Source organism: Cryptomeria japonica, chromosome 6 (genome assembly GCF_030272615.1).
Source record: "Cryptomeria japonica chromosome 6, Sugi_1.0, whole genome shotgun sequence".
NCBI lineage: Eukaryota > Viridiplantae > Streptophyta > Pinopsida > Cupressales > Cupressaceae > Cryptomeria > Cryptomeria japonica.
This window is the reverse complement of record NC_081410.1, coordinates 445,584,702-445,604,636: the sequence shown is the minus strand read 5'-3', so window position 1 is coordinate 445,604,636 and position 19,935 is coordinate 445,584,702. Positions and strand designations below refer to the sequence as shown.

The window sequence follows — 19,935 nt, the reverse complement described above, 5'->3', positions numbered from 1 at the left end:
GAATTTTAACAACCTTTTAGCATCTACGAAAATCTCCCCTTAATCCAAAAGGTCATTTTTTGCTTGATCAAAGATGTTCTCCAATTTGGAGCAATTGCCTTGTTCCTCCTTTCAATGTTGCATCATGCTCTACCTCAATTTATCTCCTTCTACATTGAAAAAAGTCACTTCTTAGTCACTACATTTCTACTAGTGCTTTTGCTTCTCACACAAAACCCCTTGTTCCAAATCCTTTCTAGTTAGCCTCAAAGTTTCCCTTACTTGCTTCCCTCCCGATATCACTCCTTCACGCTTACCTTAATTCATTTTTTGTTTCACTTCATTCGCTTTAAATTGGATGTCTTAATGTTTGTGATGCCAAATTTTTACCTTTAGAATTGCTTGGAGTTCCAAAAATTGAACCTAAAATAGGTTGATTTTTATTTAAGTTCATATATTTTTAGTATATGTCTATTTGTATTAAATAATTAGCCTCGTGTATAGGGTAAAAAAATATTTATTATTTGAATAAATTTAATATTTGATAAATTTGATGTTATATATGAATTAATTGTGTTCAATGATTTGATACCAATTGAGAATTTGTTAGTGAATTTTTTCACTTACAATATATCCGAAGAGAATATTTAACCTTTTTAATTTTTTTTTGACTTCACAATATTTTGGAAGATGATATTTAACCTTCCTAAATGTTTGATAAATATTCCAAACAAATATAGGAAGCTTTTTATTAATATTTTTTATTACTTTATTTTTTGAAGTGCATTTTTCAATAAATATAATTTTTTTATTGTTTCTTTAAGTAAAATTAGTAGGTGATATTTTCAATGTGAACTCTATTTTTAAACACTTTGAATTCTAACATTCTGAATAAGTGTTTTAATCAATTGAAAAATATATGAAAAACATATAACATCATTTTAAATGAAAGGAAAACCAAATAAAATTCATATAAAATGTTAATACTCTTTCTCAAAACAATTTTTTTTTGACATATTTTTTACTTTCTTTATAGTAGGTTTCTTAGATAAATTAGTCGAGGTTCTATTGAGTTCCTACCCTTGAAAGGTCAATATAGTCACATGCTACCACTATTACCGCAAACTGACAAATTGCCAAACCATGCTATCATCCCCCATCACCTATCAACTCAAAGCAATCAACTGCCACCTTCGCACCAAACCCTACTGCTGCTTCATCTGTATCCTCCAAAAATTTCTCCACACTCCAATAAACCAAATGAACCTTCTTTAACATATTGCTTTGAAATGCACCAAATAGTGAAGGAAAACACAAGCTTATTAGCTTAAGCATAGTTCCTAGCAGCAGTGAGCCCTATGAATGGAGCCACTGCAAAAAAATAGGGATCTTGCAGTCATTCTCAACTGCTACACACCCATTATGATGAGATACTTGCAACCTAGCGAGTACTTTTGTAACTTAATAATAGTATGCTCTCAGTACACCAATCTCAAAACATAGCTCCTACATTTCTACCTAATAATTCAATAATGTAGCCAGCAAATTCATAGACTCTGCAACCTTGAGACCTTTTGCTACCATCTTATTAGAACACCCAGGCCCATCTACATTTTTTGCAATCTTCATGTCACCAAAGTGACCCGGTAGATACATCTTTACAAAGTAGACTCTTGAATTTGCATTTGGAACAAGCTAAGCAAGATTCATGACAAGGTCTTTTCTAGGAGACGCTGTCATTCTGCTACCTTCCTACAAACCCATATCATCTAGGACTCCTCTATCAAACCCTAAAGCCACATTCGACTCACATGTAAAAATGTGCCTTAGTCTAGGGACTCTATGCTGGATACCTTGGCTTTTGCCTGAGCTATGCCTACTTGCCATACCTACAAACACCAAAGAGACCTGACCACTTGCAAGAAGCCCACCAAAAAATGCAAAAACTGAAAAAATACATACTCTGCTAACAAACCAATACTGGAATATGCTAACTAGAGGCTAAAAGCCATGGACAACTAAATAGCCTTTACTTCCCATGAGAGATCGCAATCCTCTTAGACCCTTCAAGAGTCGAAATTAACATCAATCCACTACGGCCTTGAAAAAATTACGATTACAATGCATTACTTCGCCTTGTCAGATATCTTCCCAAGACCAAATAATAATTGCAATTTAAACTTTATATAGTAATATTATAGAGAAAAAAAATCTGATAAACTTGTAAAATTTCTGCATATACAATCTGAAAAAATAACAAAATATATAGAAAGCAAAGACAATATACAATTACAATATTTTCACCTGGAAACATTCTTTTGAGTTTAAAACTTTAAACCAAATATAGTAAACTTTTTTAGTATTGCACAAACTGAGAAGTTTTCCAATATGATAATGAATCTTTCTTACTTCACCCTTAAAAATGTCTGGATTTAAACATACATATCAAAAGTATTTCTACTCATTACATAAATCATGAAAACAAATAAACATTAATGCTTAAAAGCATGGATGAAAATAGAAAAAACCAACAAATACAATACCAAGATTCCAGAGGGTGATAACTCATATCATGATCAAGGTCTCTCCAAGTTTAAGAAATATAATTGTATTCAGTAGCGGGGGTTCCTGCTATGTACCCATGTTGGCTAAGTAATCAGCTGCTACATTCAAAAAATTTCAACAATGAAGAAAATTTTAAAACTTCGCACCTTTTCAACCAGATGTTTAATTTGTTAATTTAAGCTTAAACCTTTTTGTAACATTTATTATTAATTAGAGAAACTCCCTTTACTATCAAATTTTTGAAATTGAGTTCTACCCTAATGCCTGTTATCAAGGCCTCCCATTCTAGGCCTCCCATTCTATCTCATTATTTTTTTTTCTTCCAAAGAGTAAAGAACCCCCATATAAAGAAATATCATTTGAATCTCTCAAAATCAATCTCCACCTATTAATCCCAAATTTCGTTTAGATGCCCCCATCAAGCTCCTTTTTAGTATCCAGACCATCCTCCGTATTTGCTTCTTGAAAATCTCCCGATCTTTTTCCTCTTATCCCTTGAACAGGGTTCTCTCTTTATAGTAATACGGTTATTCGTATGTGTAAATTACTAAATTCAAAGTTAATGGGATTTTCTATCATGATTAGTAGGTTGTGATATTTGAAGATTTAATTATCTGATATTATCCGTCTTTCTTGAAGGTAAATCTAAAAGGAAGGAGTTACATTCAACTACTAAAATACATGCTTTATCTGACAGTTGGGATGAAGAGGGGAGAGAAGTAATTTTGCAAGTTTACAAACTGCTTTTTACATCACAATGCGATGATGAGAATACATATTCAAATTTTGCCCTTTTGGTTAAATCTGTATTGGATAATGACATTACAGATACAGAAATAGATCTGTTTTTAACTACAGATAAAATTGTTAAGGCAAAACTTTTGCCAAGTGGAGAAATGACTTTGGACTCAACTCAGGTATGGAAAGAGAAATACACAAATTTCATGTTTTAATCTATACTTAGTAATTTCCTTCCAATTATTTATTTATTTCTTTGTCGTATGTAACTAACATTGTGTATTCTATAACAGCTGAGGAATGCAAAAGATTTTCAAGAAATACTTTTCAATGGAATTTGTAGAAATCTAAGGGATAGGAAAGTAATCACTGAAATGAAAAACCTATGGTGCAGTTCCTATATGTACCTCCTTTTGCCCTTAGAATCAGATGGTGTAACTGTCATTGATTGGAATTGCATTGAAACATGTGCATCAAGTGCTAGACAATTTAAAGTACTTTCAACTATTTCAGAAGAGGATCATAGTACCATCAATGTTGATAATATAAGAGAGGCTCCTATGGTAGGAACAACACATTTGCATAGCCAAGGGGAATCTGAAATTTTGATTTTGGCAAATGGCATTTGTGAAACTTCAAATTTGATAGATAAAGCAGTAGTTACGGTTCATAATGGAATGATTTACCAGGTTGTGAGCATTATTCATGACACAACTGCTCAGAGGCCCTTCCCTTCGACTGAAGATTCTAAGCCACGTTATGACAGCTACACTGACTATTCACAGAAAAAGTGAGCATGTCTCATCTTTTATTGTCTTAATGCCCATCCAAGTTTATTTACATAAAATTGATCACAATGGTTCTGAATTGCCTATCATGATGAGTTTGCAGGTATGGAAAGAAACTTAAGAATTTGAATCAACCAATTCTTTTGGCGAAGCAAGCTGACCGACCCCATAATTTTCTTGCAAAAGACCAGCAGAAGCCTATTGTGAATGAAGGAAAGTTTGTAGAGCTTCCTCCAGAGTTGTGTTTGAATTTGGGTGTTCCAAGCTCTGTTATGAGATCATTGTATTTGGTTCCATCTGCCATGCATCGCCTGACTTCTTTAATGCTTGCAAGCCAAATCCATAAAGAAATTAGGAAAGAATGCTCGGATTGCCCCCCTATATCTGTACCACTGGTAATTTTATTTCTAAGGACTCCAAGCTAATATCATGTTTCATTTTGTACTTAAGATTACTTGCTCCTCTTTTGTTTTGTCATGGGTTGTAAGTTATATTTTTAACATCTTAGTGACTTTGTTTTGCTGGCAGATAATGGAAGCACTCACTTCACGCAAATGCTTAGAGTGTTTTTCATATGAGCGCTTGGAGTTATTGGGTGATTCATTTTTGAAATATGCCATTAGTCAGCATCTTTTTATGAAATATGAAAATGAGGATGAAGGAGAGTTATCAGCACATAGAGCTGAGTCAGTTTGTAACACAATTCTTCATCATTTGGCATTGACTCGCAATTTACAGGTATTAAAATGTAATATTTCACAAGCTAGTAGCTAAATAAATGTTGGTAAATATATTTTAGGTTAGAAATCCTAATGCTAAAATGAGCTGCTGTTCAGTTTCTTTTACTCTTTACTATTCATTTGCATGCTTTTCTCCATTTCTTATTATTTGAACCTTCATTTATATGGTCTAAACATTTATCAGGAAATCTAGAGTTTACGGTACCAACAGGAATAACTAGTGTTGAAATCTAACACACAAAAGCATTTAAATCCTACAAATAGGTATAACCATTACTGAAATTTAACCTGTAATAAAGCTTTTAGCAAATAGGGACAACTAGAGTTGAATTTTTAATGAGCAAAAGGAAAAGGGTAGCTAAGGGTTTTTATTAGTTGTATTGACAAAGGCATAAGTGGACAGGTATTATGGATTCCTGTAGGCGTAAAATTAAATTCCTTATAATCATTAATATATGTTGTCATGGACCTTCAGAGTTGAGATCCGCGCGGCACTGGATTTGGACGCTACAGGTGCGCAAAGGCCTGCAGAAACCCAGACCAGACTACGCCTTTTCGTACCCCCGGGATTCTGATGTCGCCTAACAATGCAAAATCAATGTTGCAAAGTTGCCTAATGCAGAATGCAAGTTAATGCAATTTAAACAACTCGGACAAGTCGGATGCAAAACTCAAAAATTCACAAGAACTCAAGAATGCACAAGAACTCAAGAATAGGTCGGCGAACACGGAAGCTTTTGATTCATAAGTCCAACATTACAAAACAAAGCCCTGCGTGCTGTGTTGATAAACACGAGTCGCCTTAGGGTCTGAAGCTAATACAACTCTTAGCTAGACTAATATTACAATGCAAGAAAGAAGAGCTCCAAGCTCAGTCCCGAGTCCCACTCTTAGACCCAACACGGCTCGCCAAGAAGCCTTCTGCCTAACTGTGCCTTGAACTTTTGCTGCGATCTCCAGATCTCTACTCCGCTGCTCAATCTCGCAAAACTACATGTGTCCTTCGAAATGACAAAGGCATCCGCCTTATATAGCCAAGTTGCGTCCTGCAATGCATCGGATGGATGAAGATTATCCACACCGTAGATCTTGTAACGCCTTGATCGCACGGCTCGCAAAAATCAAGAGATGATCCGCATGCTTCCAACGGTCGGCTCATCGAGCAATGCAAGTCGGCCCAATATCGGACTCACATAAGACCCGCGATCCACCTCATGACATGCACCAAGATAGGTCCGCACCTATCCGCGAAACCCCACTTCGGTACTCGATCCATGTCAGCCCCAAATCCTTAACCGCTCCGAGTTTCAAAGCACCTCGGTACTTGTCCACTTCGAGTCGGCCCAATGCAAAAGCGATCCCCAGCGGACTCACTTAGACCGAAAAGATAATCATCCAAGCTCGGCTAGGTGTTCAGGTCATTGAACACAGAAACAGACTAAGTCCCAAAACTATGCAAAGTCTGGGTCTGTTACATCCTCCCCCACTCAACCAAGTGCAACACCCTCGTTGTTGCAACTCCGGACCAAGAAGTCACAGAAGGAAAAGTGCTACTGCACTTCAAGACTGCAGAGTTGAGTTCCTTTCGAGGAACTCCATGATCTTCTCCTCATCATGCCAAAGAGTCTTGCCAGCTTGCCAAGAAGCAGACTCTCGTGGCTCACCATCGAAAACAATGAGGAACTCTCTGTGCACCTTCCTACCATAGCGCCGGATTCGCATCGCCAAGACTTGACCCACTCTCTTCCCAGGGTGGTCGACAACATTCGCAGGTCCCCTCTCAGGAATGTTTCGAACCAAGTCTTCCTCATCTACATTGTGCGCTCTTATTTGTGACACATGAAAAACTGGGTGCATGCCCAGATGCTCCAGAAGATCCAACTTATATGCTACAGGACCCAACTTCTTCATAATGCGGAACGACCCGTCCCACCTACGAACAAGTGCAGTGCTCAGCCCCCTGGGCACCTTAAACTGATAAGAATCCATGCGCAACAAGACTCTGTCCCCGATTTGAAATTCCACAAATCTTCGCTTTCCATCAGCATTCTTTTTCATTCGCTTCGATGCCTTGGTGAGATGATAACGAGCTAGGTCAACTCGCTCATTCCAAGTCTGCACCATGTCCACCACATCAGCATCACCTCCCTGATATCCTCGCATCACAATATGCGGAGTGAGAGGCTGCTGCCCCGTTGCTAACTCAAACGAAGAGTACTTCGAAGACTCACTCTTTTGCAAATTATAACTGAACTGGGCTGCGTCAAGCAACTTCGGCCAGTTGCCCTGATCCGAGTCTACAAAATGCCTCAAGTAGACCTCTAGCACAGCATTGATCCGCTCAGTTTGTCCATCCGTCTGCGGATGATAAGCAGAACTCATCAAAAGTTTGGTGCCCACGAGCTTGAACAACTTGGACCAAAACCTTGATGTAAACCTGGTGTCCCTGTCAGAAATGATGCTCAATGGTATTCCCCAGTACTTACCCACATGCTTGAAAAAGTACTCGGCTGCAAGCTCTGCTGGACATGGCTGCTGGCAAGCAACAAACATTTCATACTTGCTGAACCGATCAACAACAACCATGATGCTGGAAAAGCCTTCCACATTCGAGAGCTGAGTAATGAAGTCCATACTCACGCTCGTCCATGGCCGCATCGGAATTGGCAAAGATTGGAGCAGACCTCCAGGTCGCTCATGGATTGACTTATCTTGCTAGCAAGTGAGGCAAGTCCTCACATAGAGCTCGACATTGTCTCGCATCTTCGGCCAGTAGAAGCCGCCTTCCATCAATGCAAGAGTCCGCTTCTGCCCAGGGTGGCCCGCCCAGGTAGAATCATGACATTCTCGCAACTCCTTGCGTAACTCTTTCCATTTCGGAATGTAGAGCCGATTCTCTGCGTAGTAGAGCAAACCATTTTGCAAAGAAAATCTCCGAGTCCGCCAACACGAACCTGAAGAACAATCTAATAAGCTTGAGAATCATTCTCAAGTCCCTCCTTAACTCGATCAAGCACATCTTTTGTCAAGGTGACTTGGCTGGCCCCGCCTTCCAAGATCTCCAAAGCACCTAGTTGTGCTTTCCGACTAAGAGCATCTGCAACCACGTTGTGCCTTCCCGAATTGTACACGAGCTCGAAGTCGAACTCGGCAAGGAACTCCTGCCACCTTGCCTGTTTCGGTGTAAGCTTGGCCTGCATTTTGAAGTATGTCGAGTTGATGTTATCAGTCTTCACCACAAAAGGCACTCCTAGAAGATAGTGCCGCCAAACTCTAAGGTAGTGCATAGGCTGTCATTTCTTTCTCATGTGCTGAATATCTCTGCTCTTTGTCGTTGAGCTTTCTTGACTCAAATGCTACTGGATGTCCATGCTGCATCAGGACCCCGCCGATCGCATAATCAGAAGCATCAGTCTGAACCTCAAAGGCTCATTGTATCTCCGCAATGCAAGCACAGGTTCCATTGTAAGCTTGCTCTTCAACTCATCAAAGGCTTGCTGCTGGCGCTCACCTTAGATCCACCTCTTTTCCTTCTTCAACAAGTTGGTCGAGGGGCTTGCGATCCTGGAGTAGCCCACAACGAACTTTCGATAGTAGTTTGCCAGTCCCAAAAACTGTCGCACTTCATGGACATTCTGAAGTGGCTCCCCATCCTGAATCGCCTCAAGCTTTTCCGGATTAGGTCGGATCTGACCACGTCCCACAATGTGCCCCAAAAACTGGACCTCCTCCTGTGCAAAATCACACTTCTCTCTTTTGGCAAAGAGTTGGTGTGTTCTCAGAAGTTCGAACACCTCCCTGGGATATTCCCTGTGTTCTGCAAGAGTCCGACTATACACCAAGATGTCGTCCAAATATACAACAACACATCTATCCAGCAAGGGTCTAAATACATCATTCATAAGGGCACTGAAAGTAGCCGGAGCATTGCTTAGACCAAACGGCATAACCAAGAACTCATAAGATCCATACCTTCTTGTGATTGCCGTCTTCGCCTCGTCGCCTAGTGAAATGTGGATCTGATAATATCCTTGTTTGAGATCCAACTTGGTGAAGTACCTGGCCTCCACAAGTCGATCAAAGCTGTCCACAATCAAGGGAAGAGGATATTTGTTCTTTATAGTTAGCTTGTTGAGCGCCTGGTAGTCCACGCACAAACGAAGTGACCCATCCTTCTTACACTAAAACAAAACTAGTGAAGCAAAGGGGGAATGAGAAGGTCGCAAGTACCCCGCTTCCACGAGCTCGACGAGCTGCTTCCTCAACTCAGCCATCTCAGGTCCGGAGAGGCAATAGGGAGCTCGAGCCGGTGGCCTAGCCCCAGTCTCTAGCTCGATCATGTGATCCACATGCCTCTTCGGTGGCAACTCAGCTGATAGCTTCTCAAGCATAACATTCGCGAACTCCTTCAAGACATCCTCCACAACAGAAGGATTCAATGAGCCAGAAGGTTCGTCCTCATCCTGTTGTGACCATTTCACACATCGCCCCATTAGATTGGGGACCCCCTCTTTTTGCTTTGGGTTTTGCTTTCGCTTTGCTTGTTTTTCTCTCTTCTTTTTAGGGTTTTGAGTGAGTGAGTGGTTTGCCTGGGCTAGCTAGATTAGGCCTAATCTTGGAAGCTCGTTTTAGGGTTTCTTTCAAGCTGAGTCTAGCCTAATTTTGGGGAGTTGTTAGACGTCTGCCTGAAGCCTCAAGTTTTCCATAATGAAGCATGCCTTTCAGGAGAGTCAAGTTGGTTTGATCAAGGAGCAGGGTGAATAGGTCTCAGGTCAGGTCTAGATTGAGAGAAAATTTTCTTGTCAAGATCCTGTTTGTTTCTAGGTCTGAGTCAGTTGAGCAAAGTCGGTGGAGAAAGGGAATTGATTTGATCAAGTTTGATGGAGAATGAAGTGAACCAAGGTAAGATCTAGCCTGAGATGTCAATTTCGCTCCTGACCCTTCCAAAGGGTCCAGAGTGAAATTTTGAAAAGCTCTCATTTTTGCCTAGTGAAAAACAGGATTGTGATGGGGATGCGTGAAGGAAGGTCTTTGTTTACTTCTCAAGGAGATTTGGAGTTCAAAATGTCCAGAATCAAGCTGAAAGGGAAATTTCGCCCCTGACCCTTCTAGAGGGTCCAAGGTGAAAATCATTGTAAACCTCTTTTTCTCCTCATTTTTGACTAAGTGATACTTTCTAGGGCATGTTTGGAGGTGAATTGATATGTTCTTGCCTGGAGAGGGATTTGATTGATTTTTGAAGAGCAAGATGATACCTGAAAGAGGATTTTCGCTCTTGACCCTTCCAAAGGGTCCAGAGCGAATTTCATCCTAAACACTATTTCTTGCCTTGGATAGACTTGCAATCTTATTCCTAGCTTAGAAAAGGACCTAACTTTGCTTTGTGAGGTGGTTTGAGACTTGAAAACTGAGCAATTTGGCTTGGGATGGAGATATCGCTCTTGACCCTTCCAGAGGGTCCAGAGCGAAAATCTTATTAGAGCTTATTTCTTCCTAACTTTGGCTAAGTTTTCATGTGCAGGGTCTCTTGGAATGAAGATTGGACATCATTTGATACCTTTGAAGATTTGGAAGCATGCAAAATGAAGAATTTTGGACAAGAAGGGAAATTTTGCTCCTGACCCTTCCAAAGGGTCCAGAGCGAAATTCCCAAATGCTCTTATTTTGCAATTAAAAAGGTCAAGATTTTGGCATGAATGAAACAAGAATAACTTGCTTTTACCTGTTGAGGTTGTTTTGACTTGGAAAAATGAAGGACTTTGCCTAAAAACTAATTTTCGCTCCTGACCCTTCCAGAGGGTCCAGGGCGAAAATGTCTCTAACCACCTATTTTTCTTGCAAAATCAAGTCAAGTTTTGGTTTTTATGGCTTGGATGAGAGAAGAGTAATGTCTTTTTCCTTGAGAGGTGAAATCAACTTGAAATGATGATGAATTGAGCCTGAATTGGAAATTTCGCTCTTGACCCTTCCAAAGGGTCCAGAGCGAAAATTCCTATGGGAGGCATTTCTTGTCTTGTTTGGTCTAATTGAAGTGTCAAAGGCATGATGAAAGGAAGAATGAGCATGTTGAAACCCTTAGGCATGTTTAGAAGTCATGAAAATGAAGGATTCTGGCCAGGAAAGGCAATTTCGCTCCTGACCCTTCCAAAGGGTCCAGAGCGAAATTCCTTATTAACCTATTTTTTAGCCTTGCTTGGACATGAAATCCTATTCCTAGCATGATGAAACATGAAATCCCACTTAGCAAAGAAGTTTCAAGGTTAAAAAATGAAGATTTTTGCTCAAGATTGAAAATTCGCTCCTGACCCTTCCAAAGGGTCCAGAGTGAATTTTCTCAAAAACACTCTTTGCTATCAAGTTTTGCTAAGTCAAGTGTGGAATAAGGTGAAATATAGAAGGAATTGCCCCTGGGAATGACTTGAAGTGCTAAGAAATCATTGAAAAGAGAAGGAATTGAGCCAAATGGTGAATTTCGCTCCTGACCCTTCCAAAGGGTCCAGAGCGAAATTCCTAAAAACACCTATTTTCTTTGCAAGGTCAAAACAACTTTTTGGTTTTTATGGTTTGAATGGGTACGAGGAAGTGTGTTTTGCCTATTAAAGATGATTGAGATTGTCAAAGAGGAAGCAATTAAGCCTAGAACATGATTTTTGCTCCTGACCCTTCCAAAGGGTCCAAAGCAAAAATCCTCAAAACTACCCTTTCTTCCAAATTTTAGGCAAAACTAAACTTAGACAAGGGTGTAAGAGGACTTTTGAAATGCCTTAGAGTTGAATTGGATTGCCAAGAATGTAAGTTTTGATGCCAAGAGGGAAATTCACTCCTGACCCTTCCAAAGGGTCTAGGGCAAAATTTCCAAATCCTCTTATTTTCCTTGCAGTTCAAGATAAGACTTTGGTTTTCATGACTCAAAGAGGAGTAAGGCATGATGTTCTATGCCTTGGAAATGATTTGAAGTTGAAAGGATGAAGGAATTGCCCTCAAAACTAAAAAATCGCTCCTGACCCTTCCAAAGGGTCCAGGGTGAAAATCTCAAAATCCCCTATTTTGCCTTGCAAGAACAAACCAAGCTTGGGTGGAGTGAATGAAGAAGACCATTGCCTAGCCTTGAGGGGTGGATTGAAGACAAGATGATGGATGAGTAAGCCCAAGCAAAAAAAATCGCTCCTGACCCTTCCAAAGGGTCCAAGGCGAAAAACACTAAAGTCACCTTTTCATCCCAAATCAAGTAAAACTAAGCCTGGACTTTAGTGAAAGAACCCATTTGGAATGCCTTGGAGAGGTTTTGGACCTCCAAAAATAAGAATTTTGAGCTTAGGAGAGAATTTCGCTCCTGACCCTTCCAAAGGGTCCAGAGCGAAATTCCTAAAAATGCAATATTTCCTTCAAAGTTTTGATGAGCTAACCCAGTGATGGAGATAAATGAACCCTGGAGATTGTCTTGGAGGAGTTTAATGATCAAACTAAGGTGAATTTTGGCCTAAAATGTAAAAATCGCTCCTGACCATTCTAGAGGGTCCAGGGCGAAATTCACATTTTCACCTAATTTCCTCATGTGAAATACTAAATATTGAAATGCAAGACTTTGATTAGGTCAAAACAAACATGAACTCGCCTTCCGGGAGATTTTGGAGTGAAGGGAATGAGGTATTCAAGACCTAATTGGAAAAATCGCTCCTGACCCTTCCAAAGGGTCTCGGGCGAAATCATCAAAAAACCTATCATTCAACCTCGTTTGATTAAGTCTAAGGCAAATTGCAAGATTGTGAAGACAGAGTCATGGAAAGTTGCAAAAATAAGTTGTGAAGTTTTTAACTCATGAAGTGAGTAAGTCTAGATGAGAGGTTCAAACAAGTCTTGAAATAATCTAGACCTTCATCACTTTGGACATTTCAATGCCTAAGGGAGAAAGGAAACTTCATTAAGCCTCAATCAAAACTTAATATTCACAAATTTTCTCTAAATTTGCCAAATTCAAGAAGTAAATGAAATTTGCATGAATTAAGGCATTTGCAATTGGATCAATTAATTTTAAGCCTTAAAACAAATGAGAAAGAACACCTTTCAAGCCTTAAAATTAATTTTAAAATTAAAAAAAATAAAAGTGAGCGTTCAAAACATATTTATTTGCTTTTACAAGCAAGTCGGCGTCTTTCTAAAGGGAATTTTATTTGTTTTATTGCTAAAAACCTAGGTCGGCCTCATGGTTAATTAGGGTGAGTGCCCTATATAAGAGAGGAGTATTGTTTCAAAATGCAAATCATTCATTCATAGTTCTAAATGCGATTTGGAGGAGCAGATTGGAGGAGCGAAATCTAGCAGATTGGAGGCAAACTTCTTACTAAGTTGAAGGCTAAATTCCAGAATTTGCTAAGTCTTTGGAGGCTAGTGGAAGGCGAAGTTCTTTTGAAGGCTAATTGAGGCGTAATTCATCCAAAGGAAGACCACAATTCAATCTTTATCCAATGAATTTTGATCTTCTTCCTTCATTTTCCAAGGTTCATAGTTAAGCTTTCAAAGAAGGAGGTATGAAGAATCAAATTTTGAAGTTCTTATTCAAGACTTATTTTGATTTCCATAGCAATCTTTTAAAGTCTAAGTCTTGAAAAATCTAATTTCCATTCATAATTAATTTGAGAATATATAATTCTTGATTTATCATGTCATTTTCAAATTAATGTCCAAATTATCCCCTTGAAAGGTCTTAGATCCTATGCTTTAAGATAGTATGCTCAAGGACTAATTTTAAGTTTTTGTGTAGGCACCAAATGACGACCTCCAAAGCCGGAGGATCTACTACTCGCCAGGCTCTCATCAAGGAAGATCAGAGGAATGACGAATTGGAGACCAGGATCGTGTCCAAATGGAGTAATGTCGAAGACACCAACATAGGAAACTTCAATGTGAGGAAGTTTCGAGAGGCCCCTTACATCAGAAAGCCATCACTTGTTGCAAAGAAGATAATTGAGAGTGGCATTATCAAAGCTGCAGGTTTCTCTTCCGCAGTCAAGTGTCATGAGTTGATGATTGAGTGCGCCCAGCACTATGATTCACACTCAAGAACGATCGTGACCGATGATGGAACTATCTTGGCCTATCTTTCGAAGGAAGCTATAAGTGAGATTTTTCATCTCCCGGAACATAGAGACATGGTCTACAAAAGTCTAGAAGGAGCTCGGTCGATCTATGAGGATGATCCTGATTCCTGCCGGAACTTCATCAACAAGAATTGGCTACTCAAGAGCAGACCTCACCTGAACAAGATTCCAAATACACCACATAGAATCGACTTCCAAGAAGAGTTCAAGGATTTGATAACCTTGCTTAATAGGGTCACAGGTGCTTCTCAAGCTTTCTTCTTTGATAAATGGATGTTCTTCTTCATACAACTGATTGTCCAAGGAAAGGGAATGCTCAATTGGGCTAGAATCATTAGTAACAATCTGGACGTGCAGTTGAGAAGACTAAGGCCTACCAAATCATTCCACATGAGTTCATATGTTGTATATGCCTTGATTAGAGGTTTTGAGTATGCAGGACTACCTCACAGAGGAGTTGTTGGAAGAGGACCCAGAGAAATAAGAGTTTGTGATTCTTATGTTCAACTGCATCATCCGCCTAGAAGTGACTACAAGTTAGTCAATGATATCTTCACGATGAATATTACCAGGATATTGCAAGGTGGGATTCACAATCGACTGTCTCTGGATGCACAAGAGCTTGTGAAGAAGCATGGCGCATGGTTTATTCAGTTTCAAAAATTCACATACATCAGAGTTCATGGGTGTCCTTCACCTCCCTACATGTTGCCAAGATATCCAACAGACAGGATAGTACTACTTGAGGTGACTAGACAGTTGGTAGCTTATGCGAAGGCATCCAGACACAAGCATGGAAATGGAATTCCCGTGCCCATCATACTAGGGAACTCAGTTGAAGTATGTCCTAATACTCAAGCCGCGGAAGATGCAGAGAAGGAATTATCTCTATACTCATTCAAATCTTTTGCCTCGAGAGAGAATTTTGACCCTCATGGTCATATAGAAGAAACAGTTGGGAAGAAGTACAGGCATGAATCTTAGGTGGAGGACTTTTGGATGAATGTCTAAGATGATGTCGAGGTCAAAAGAAGGATGCATTCCAGGTTGCCTTTGGATCTCATCAAGAAATGCAAAATCTATAGAGTAGCCAATCAGGCCCAGGATAATGGTAGATACCTCCAGTCATCCTATGAGAAAGAAGACAAAGAAGTGAAGATAGATTGGAATGAGCCCAAGGTTTTAGACTTGAGAGATTTGATGGCTCCCGTTTTATCCTGCACTCGCAGATGGGTGGATGTACAGCATCAAAAGTTAAAGGAGCAGAATGTATCTATGACATTCACCTTAGAAGAGAGACCAAAAGAAGGAGAAGCAAGTGTGAGTGAGAATACTTCTCATTCCAAAAGCTCAAAGAGGAAAGAAGGACCTGAGAAGAGAGAACCTTCCAAGAAGAAGCAAAAAACAAATCCTGATCGCCCACCAAGCACATCTTCTAGGCATGAAAAGGAAGCAAGTCAAGGGGAAGATCAGAGGCAGATAGTATATGAAATTGATGAGTCTATGGAATCCATGGTACAGAATGATAAACAAGAGAAAGGACAGACACCTCAGCATTCATCAAGTCAATCTCCCCAAGTTGGTGCTAATGAGCAACATGAAGAAAAGAATGATGATGAAGCAACATCTCCTTTGCGGGAAGATAGACCTCTACCTAAGGAAATACAAGTGAGGGAAACAAGATCTGCCATTCCTGATTGGCTGAAAGAGAGACTGACAAGGGTAGTTGTGGTTGAAGAAGAAGAAGATGTGTTTGACTTGGAAAACCTTATAGGAAATTCTCATGAAGTAATAGAGAAGAAGAAGGCCACAAAGATGTCTAAGGTAATTAGAGATGAGGCAGGATCCAGGAAAGTGCAGGTAGCTACACCAGTGGTGGACAAATATGAGGATGAGATTCTTGCAGAAGAGTATGACTTAGAAACATTTGAGCTTGGTCCACTTACCTCCGAGCAAGCAATGGAAGAAGCAACTGATTCATTTGAAGCACTTAAAGACAAACTTAAAGAAGAAATGGAAAAGAATAAGAAGCTTGAGAGAGAGGTCAGTGCTTGGAGGAACTATTTTAGTCATCTTAATCAGCCCTTGAAACGTCAGGATCCAACAGTATCTCCTTTACATGCACTCCCTCTTGAATCAGTAGGTGAAGCAGAAAGGGTGAAGAGCTTGGTTCAACTTATGAGTTCTTGGATTGATGAATCTCACAAGGTAGCCGTTGAATTTGCAACAAGAATGATGAAGACAGTTCATCGAGCTATCCAAGTCCTTGAGATTATCCATAATCTAATGATAAATGTAGCTGCATTCACTCACACTAGAGATGTTATCATCCCAGTCTTACAAGTGATAAGAGAAACACCAAGATGGATTCTAATGCAGGAAAAGATAATGGATGGAGGAACCCATAGCCTCCTACAGTGGTCAACTCTGCTCCAGATGAAGGAAGTCCTTTTTGAAGACGTCAACACCAGATGCAGCTGAGTGGAAGGCATCATTCATCCAATTCAAGATAAGGTTTTTGAGGTGTTGTGTACCATCCTTGACAGACGGATCGAGATCAAGACTGATGTGGACATCCAAGAGTTGGAGGATAGAATCAAGGTCATCTTTTGCAAGAAGGAGAACATCATCAGAGAAAAGCAACGAGATCAAATGTATACTACTATGTTCCTGATTGAGAAGACCAAAGAACTGGAACCTGGATGGGAGACGACTCTTCTCACCGCTTTTGATCAAGTCCTTCACTTGGAAGAACAAATGAAGAATCTTCCTGAGATTCCCATTGCTGAGATTGAGGGAATTGTGTCCAGATTCATTGAATATGCTAAGAAAGAGCATAGGAAAGGGAACAAAATTCTAGATGAAAAGTTGTTATAGGATGATGTGGCAACTTAATTCCTATTGGTCTATGTCTCCTCGGTATTTGTGCCAATTTTTTATTGGCTATGGATTAGTAATGTTTATCTAAATGGGGACTTTTTTGTAACAAACCCCAATTAGGGTTTAGGTGTCAGAATCTCAGCCATTGATCTTCTTTTGATCTGGGCCGTTCATTGTATTTGAGGATGCTATATAAGCCCTCACTCATTTCATTTTAAGGGGTTAGAGAGAGTTTAGAGAAAAGAAAGTTAGAAAGTTGGAGAGAAATTAGTCATTGTTTGTAGCAAGATTGAGTAGTGAAGAAAGAATTTTGAGCAATTGTTGTCTATTTGGCTATGAGATCAATAAAATATTGAAGTTATGGTGTTTTATTTCAATACTTGTGGCTATCTTCATGATTGTTTATCTTCTTGAATCACTCTCAGTTGAAGTAGCATTTAAATTTTAAGTTTGAAGGACGAAGTGTTGTGCCTAATCTTTGATAAGATTCACATTCCAAACCACTAGCTTCTTACTGATTGTGAGGACGCCTTGTGTGGTCAACTGGAAACATTAAGATTGATTAAAAAATTCAATCATTATTGGAAGTATTGATATGTATCTCTATGATAGTATCTATATCCTTGATGATTTGAAAACTATTGAATCCCCTTAGAAGATTGCATCAATTCCAGTAGAGTTGTAATTTCTTGGCGATACTGAAATTGGTAGAATCTTATCAAGTCTAGCCTTCATTGAGTCATTCTTAGGAATAGTTTAAGTATCTCTTCCTTGAAACCCTTGCCTTTTGACCTTTTTTGAAAATTTGTTAGTGTTAGGAAAATCCTGTTCCTTCATTTGGAAAGAGAGTAATACGGACAAGCTTTCTCTGAAAGTGTGTAAGGCCCCTTAAAGAAACAACAAACACAACAACCACTGGTGCTTATCCACACATAGAGATCCTACAAAAAAGAACCTTGAAGTCATCCCGATTGATCCTTTTCGCGACATCTTCAGCATTCGGAGACTTTAATCAAGAGAGGATAAGATACCTTTGGGTATTTTATTCTGTGTTTGGTCGTGTACAAAATACACATCAACACATCCCAACCGCTCAGTAAAGTCGCCAAAAAGAGCTCCTCCGTCACCTTCCTTCCAATTCGCTTGGCGTATAACACACTCAGAATCCGAGTCAAATCGCATTGCTGAACTGTCGGAATCATACAGAGTCGCGCCGAATCCAAGATCATAATGCAACTCAAGTATGGAGCTATGATAGCTGTAGCCTGTCTCAGGTAAGTCTGTCCCAAAATAAGATCGAAGTCCTCCATTTCGATCGCCACAAGGTTGATAGGAGCCTGCCATGACCTGGTCCCCATGACAGCATTAGAGATCTTGCCACTAACTCTTCGTGCGACAACAGTCACCGCCTTGAAGTTCTGCTCAGTCGGATCTATCCTGAGCTCGAGTGACTTCGCCCAACTCAGAGAAATCTAATTGTGTGTAGCCCTGGAATCAACCATCGCCAAGACCTTCTTTCCAACAAAGAACGCCTCGATGAAACACAAGCCCTGGTGGCTTGTCTTACTTGCATTCGGATTCGCTGTCTCCTGAACAGCATTCAACAACTGCAAAACCCCCATCTCGGCTTGAACTTTTTGGTTCTCACCCATCAAAGCACTGATGCGAGTGTGCTCAGGACACTCCCGAGCCCAATGTCCAGATTGTCTGCATATGAAACAGCTGTTGTCCAATTTCTTGTCTTTCGTAGGCTTGTCAGACTTCGCCTTCTTGGGTGGGTGGTTCCCAATCGGCTTAGCCTTCCTCTTCTCTTCCACCTTCGGTTGAGGACCCAAATTCCGCTTATCTTTTTTCCATCGGAAGCTCTTACGCCGATCTGTCGAGTTAGATCGCGCACCACCAAAACGTTTGGCAACATCACCCTTGTAGTCCAACAATCCATTAGCCAAAGTGATCGCCTGAGCCAGGGTTTGCACCTTCTGCCTCCGCATCTCGTCGGCAGCCCAAGGTTGCAGATGCGCACGAACAGATACAACTTTTCAAAGTCATTGATCTTAGTGCATTCCAAGTCCAACACTTGGAACTCACGAACATAGTCCCGGATCTTGCCAGTATGCTTGAGCTCGTCAAAACGGGCCCGAGCAACCCAATCCGAGTTGCCTAGTCGGAATTGATCCTGCAAAGCTGCCTTCAGTTCCAACCAACTCTTAATTGACTGCACTTTCTTTCCGGCTCACTCGTCTTCCAGATGTGTCCGCCACCAAAGCTTAGCACTGCCCGTGAAGTAGGAGGCCACCTTACGGACTTGCACCTCCCCAACCAACTCAGGTGTACTTGACAGGTACTCTTCAACGTCCCAAAAGAAGTTGTCCAAAACCTTGTCATCATGATCGCCATCATACGATCCAATTAGTACTTATGTCTTGGAACTCTGAGTTCCACCTTGGAGCAAAGTGCTATGCAGCGTCTGCCCTTCTTTTAGAAACTTGATCTCATCACTGTGTGTATCCACGAGTCGATGGATCGTGTCTACGACATCAGTTAACTCTTCCATTCTCGAAACGATGTTTTGAATCGTTCCTCCGAAGCCTCCAGATTTGAAATCCTCTGTTCATGATCCTGGAGCCAACGCTTGGAACGCAACCCGCGCTGATCCTGTTCTTGTTGTTCCTCGACTTCCTCCTGATGACCCTCATCAAGATTATCCGCCATCGAATCTTTTTGCAAGTCCTTTGCAAAATTCTGCTCTGATACCAACTGTCATGGACCTTCAGAGTTGAGATCTGCGCGGCACTGGATTTGGACGCTACAAGTGCGCAAAGGCCTGCAGAAACCCAAACCAGACTACGCCTTCTCGTACCCCCGGGATTCTGATGTCGCCTAACAATGCAAAATCAATGTTGCGAAGTTGCCTAATGCAGAATGCAAGTTAATGCAATTTAAATAACTCGGACAAGTCGGATGCAAAACTCAGAAATTCACAAGAACTCAAGAATGCACAAGAACTCAAGAATAGGTCAGCGAACATGGAAGCTTTCGATTCATAAGTCCAACATTACAAAACAAAGCCCTGCGTGCTGTGTTGATAAACACGAGTCTCCTTAGGGTCTGAAGCTAACACAACTCTTAGCCAGACTAATATTACAA

General features: G+C 40.4%; 1 protein-coding gene across 4 annotated transcripts in view; it reads left to right on the top strand.

The window, feature by feature from the left end:
* Positions 1–19,935, top strand: part of LOC131037553 (endoribonuclease Dicer homolog 3) — a 178,821-nt gene that overhangs the window by 99,999 nt on the left and 58,887 nt on the right. For all 4 annotated transcript variants that reach the window (XM_059207403.1, XM_057969745.2, XM_057969744.2 and 1 more), the window contains 4 exons: positions 3,184–3,461; positions 3,576–4,072; positions 4,174–4,465; positions 4,599–4,808. In XM_059207403.1, the coding sequence (XP_059063386.1) occupies positions 3,184–3,461; positions 3,576–4,072; positions 4,174–4,465; positions 4,599–4,808 (1,277 nt within the window). The remainder of the gene's footprint in view (positions 1–3,183; positions 3,462–3,575; positions 4,073–4,173; positions 4,466–4,598; positions 4,809–19,935) is intronic.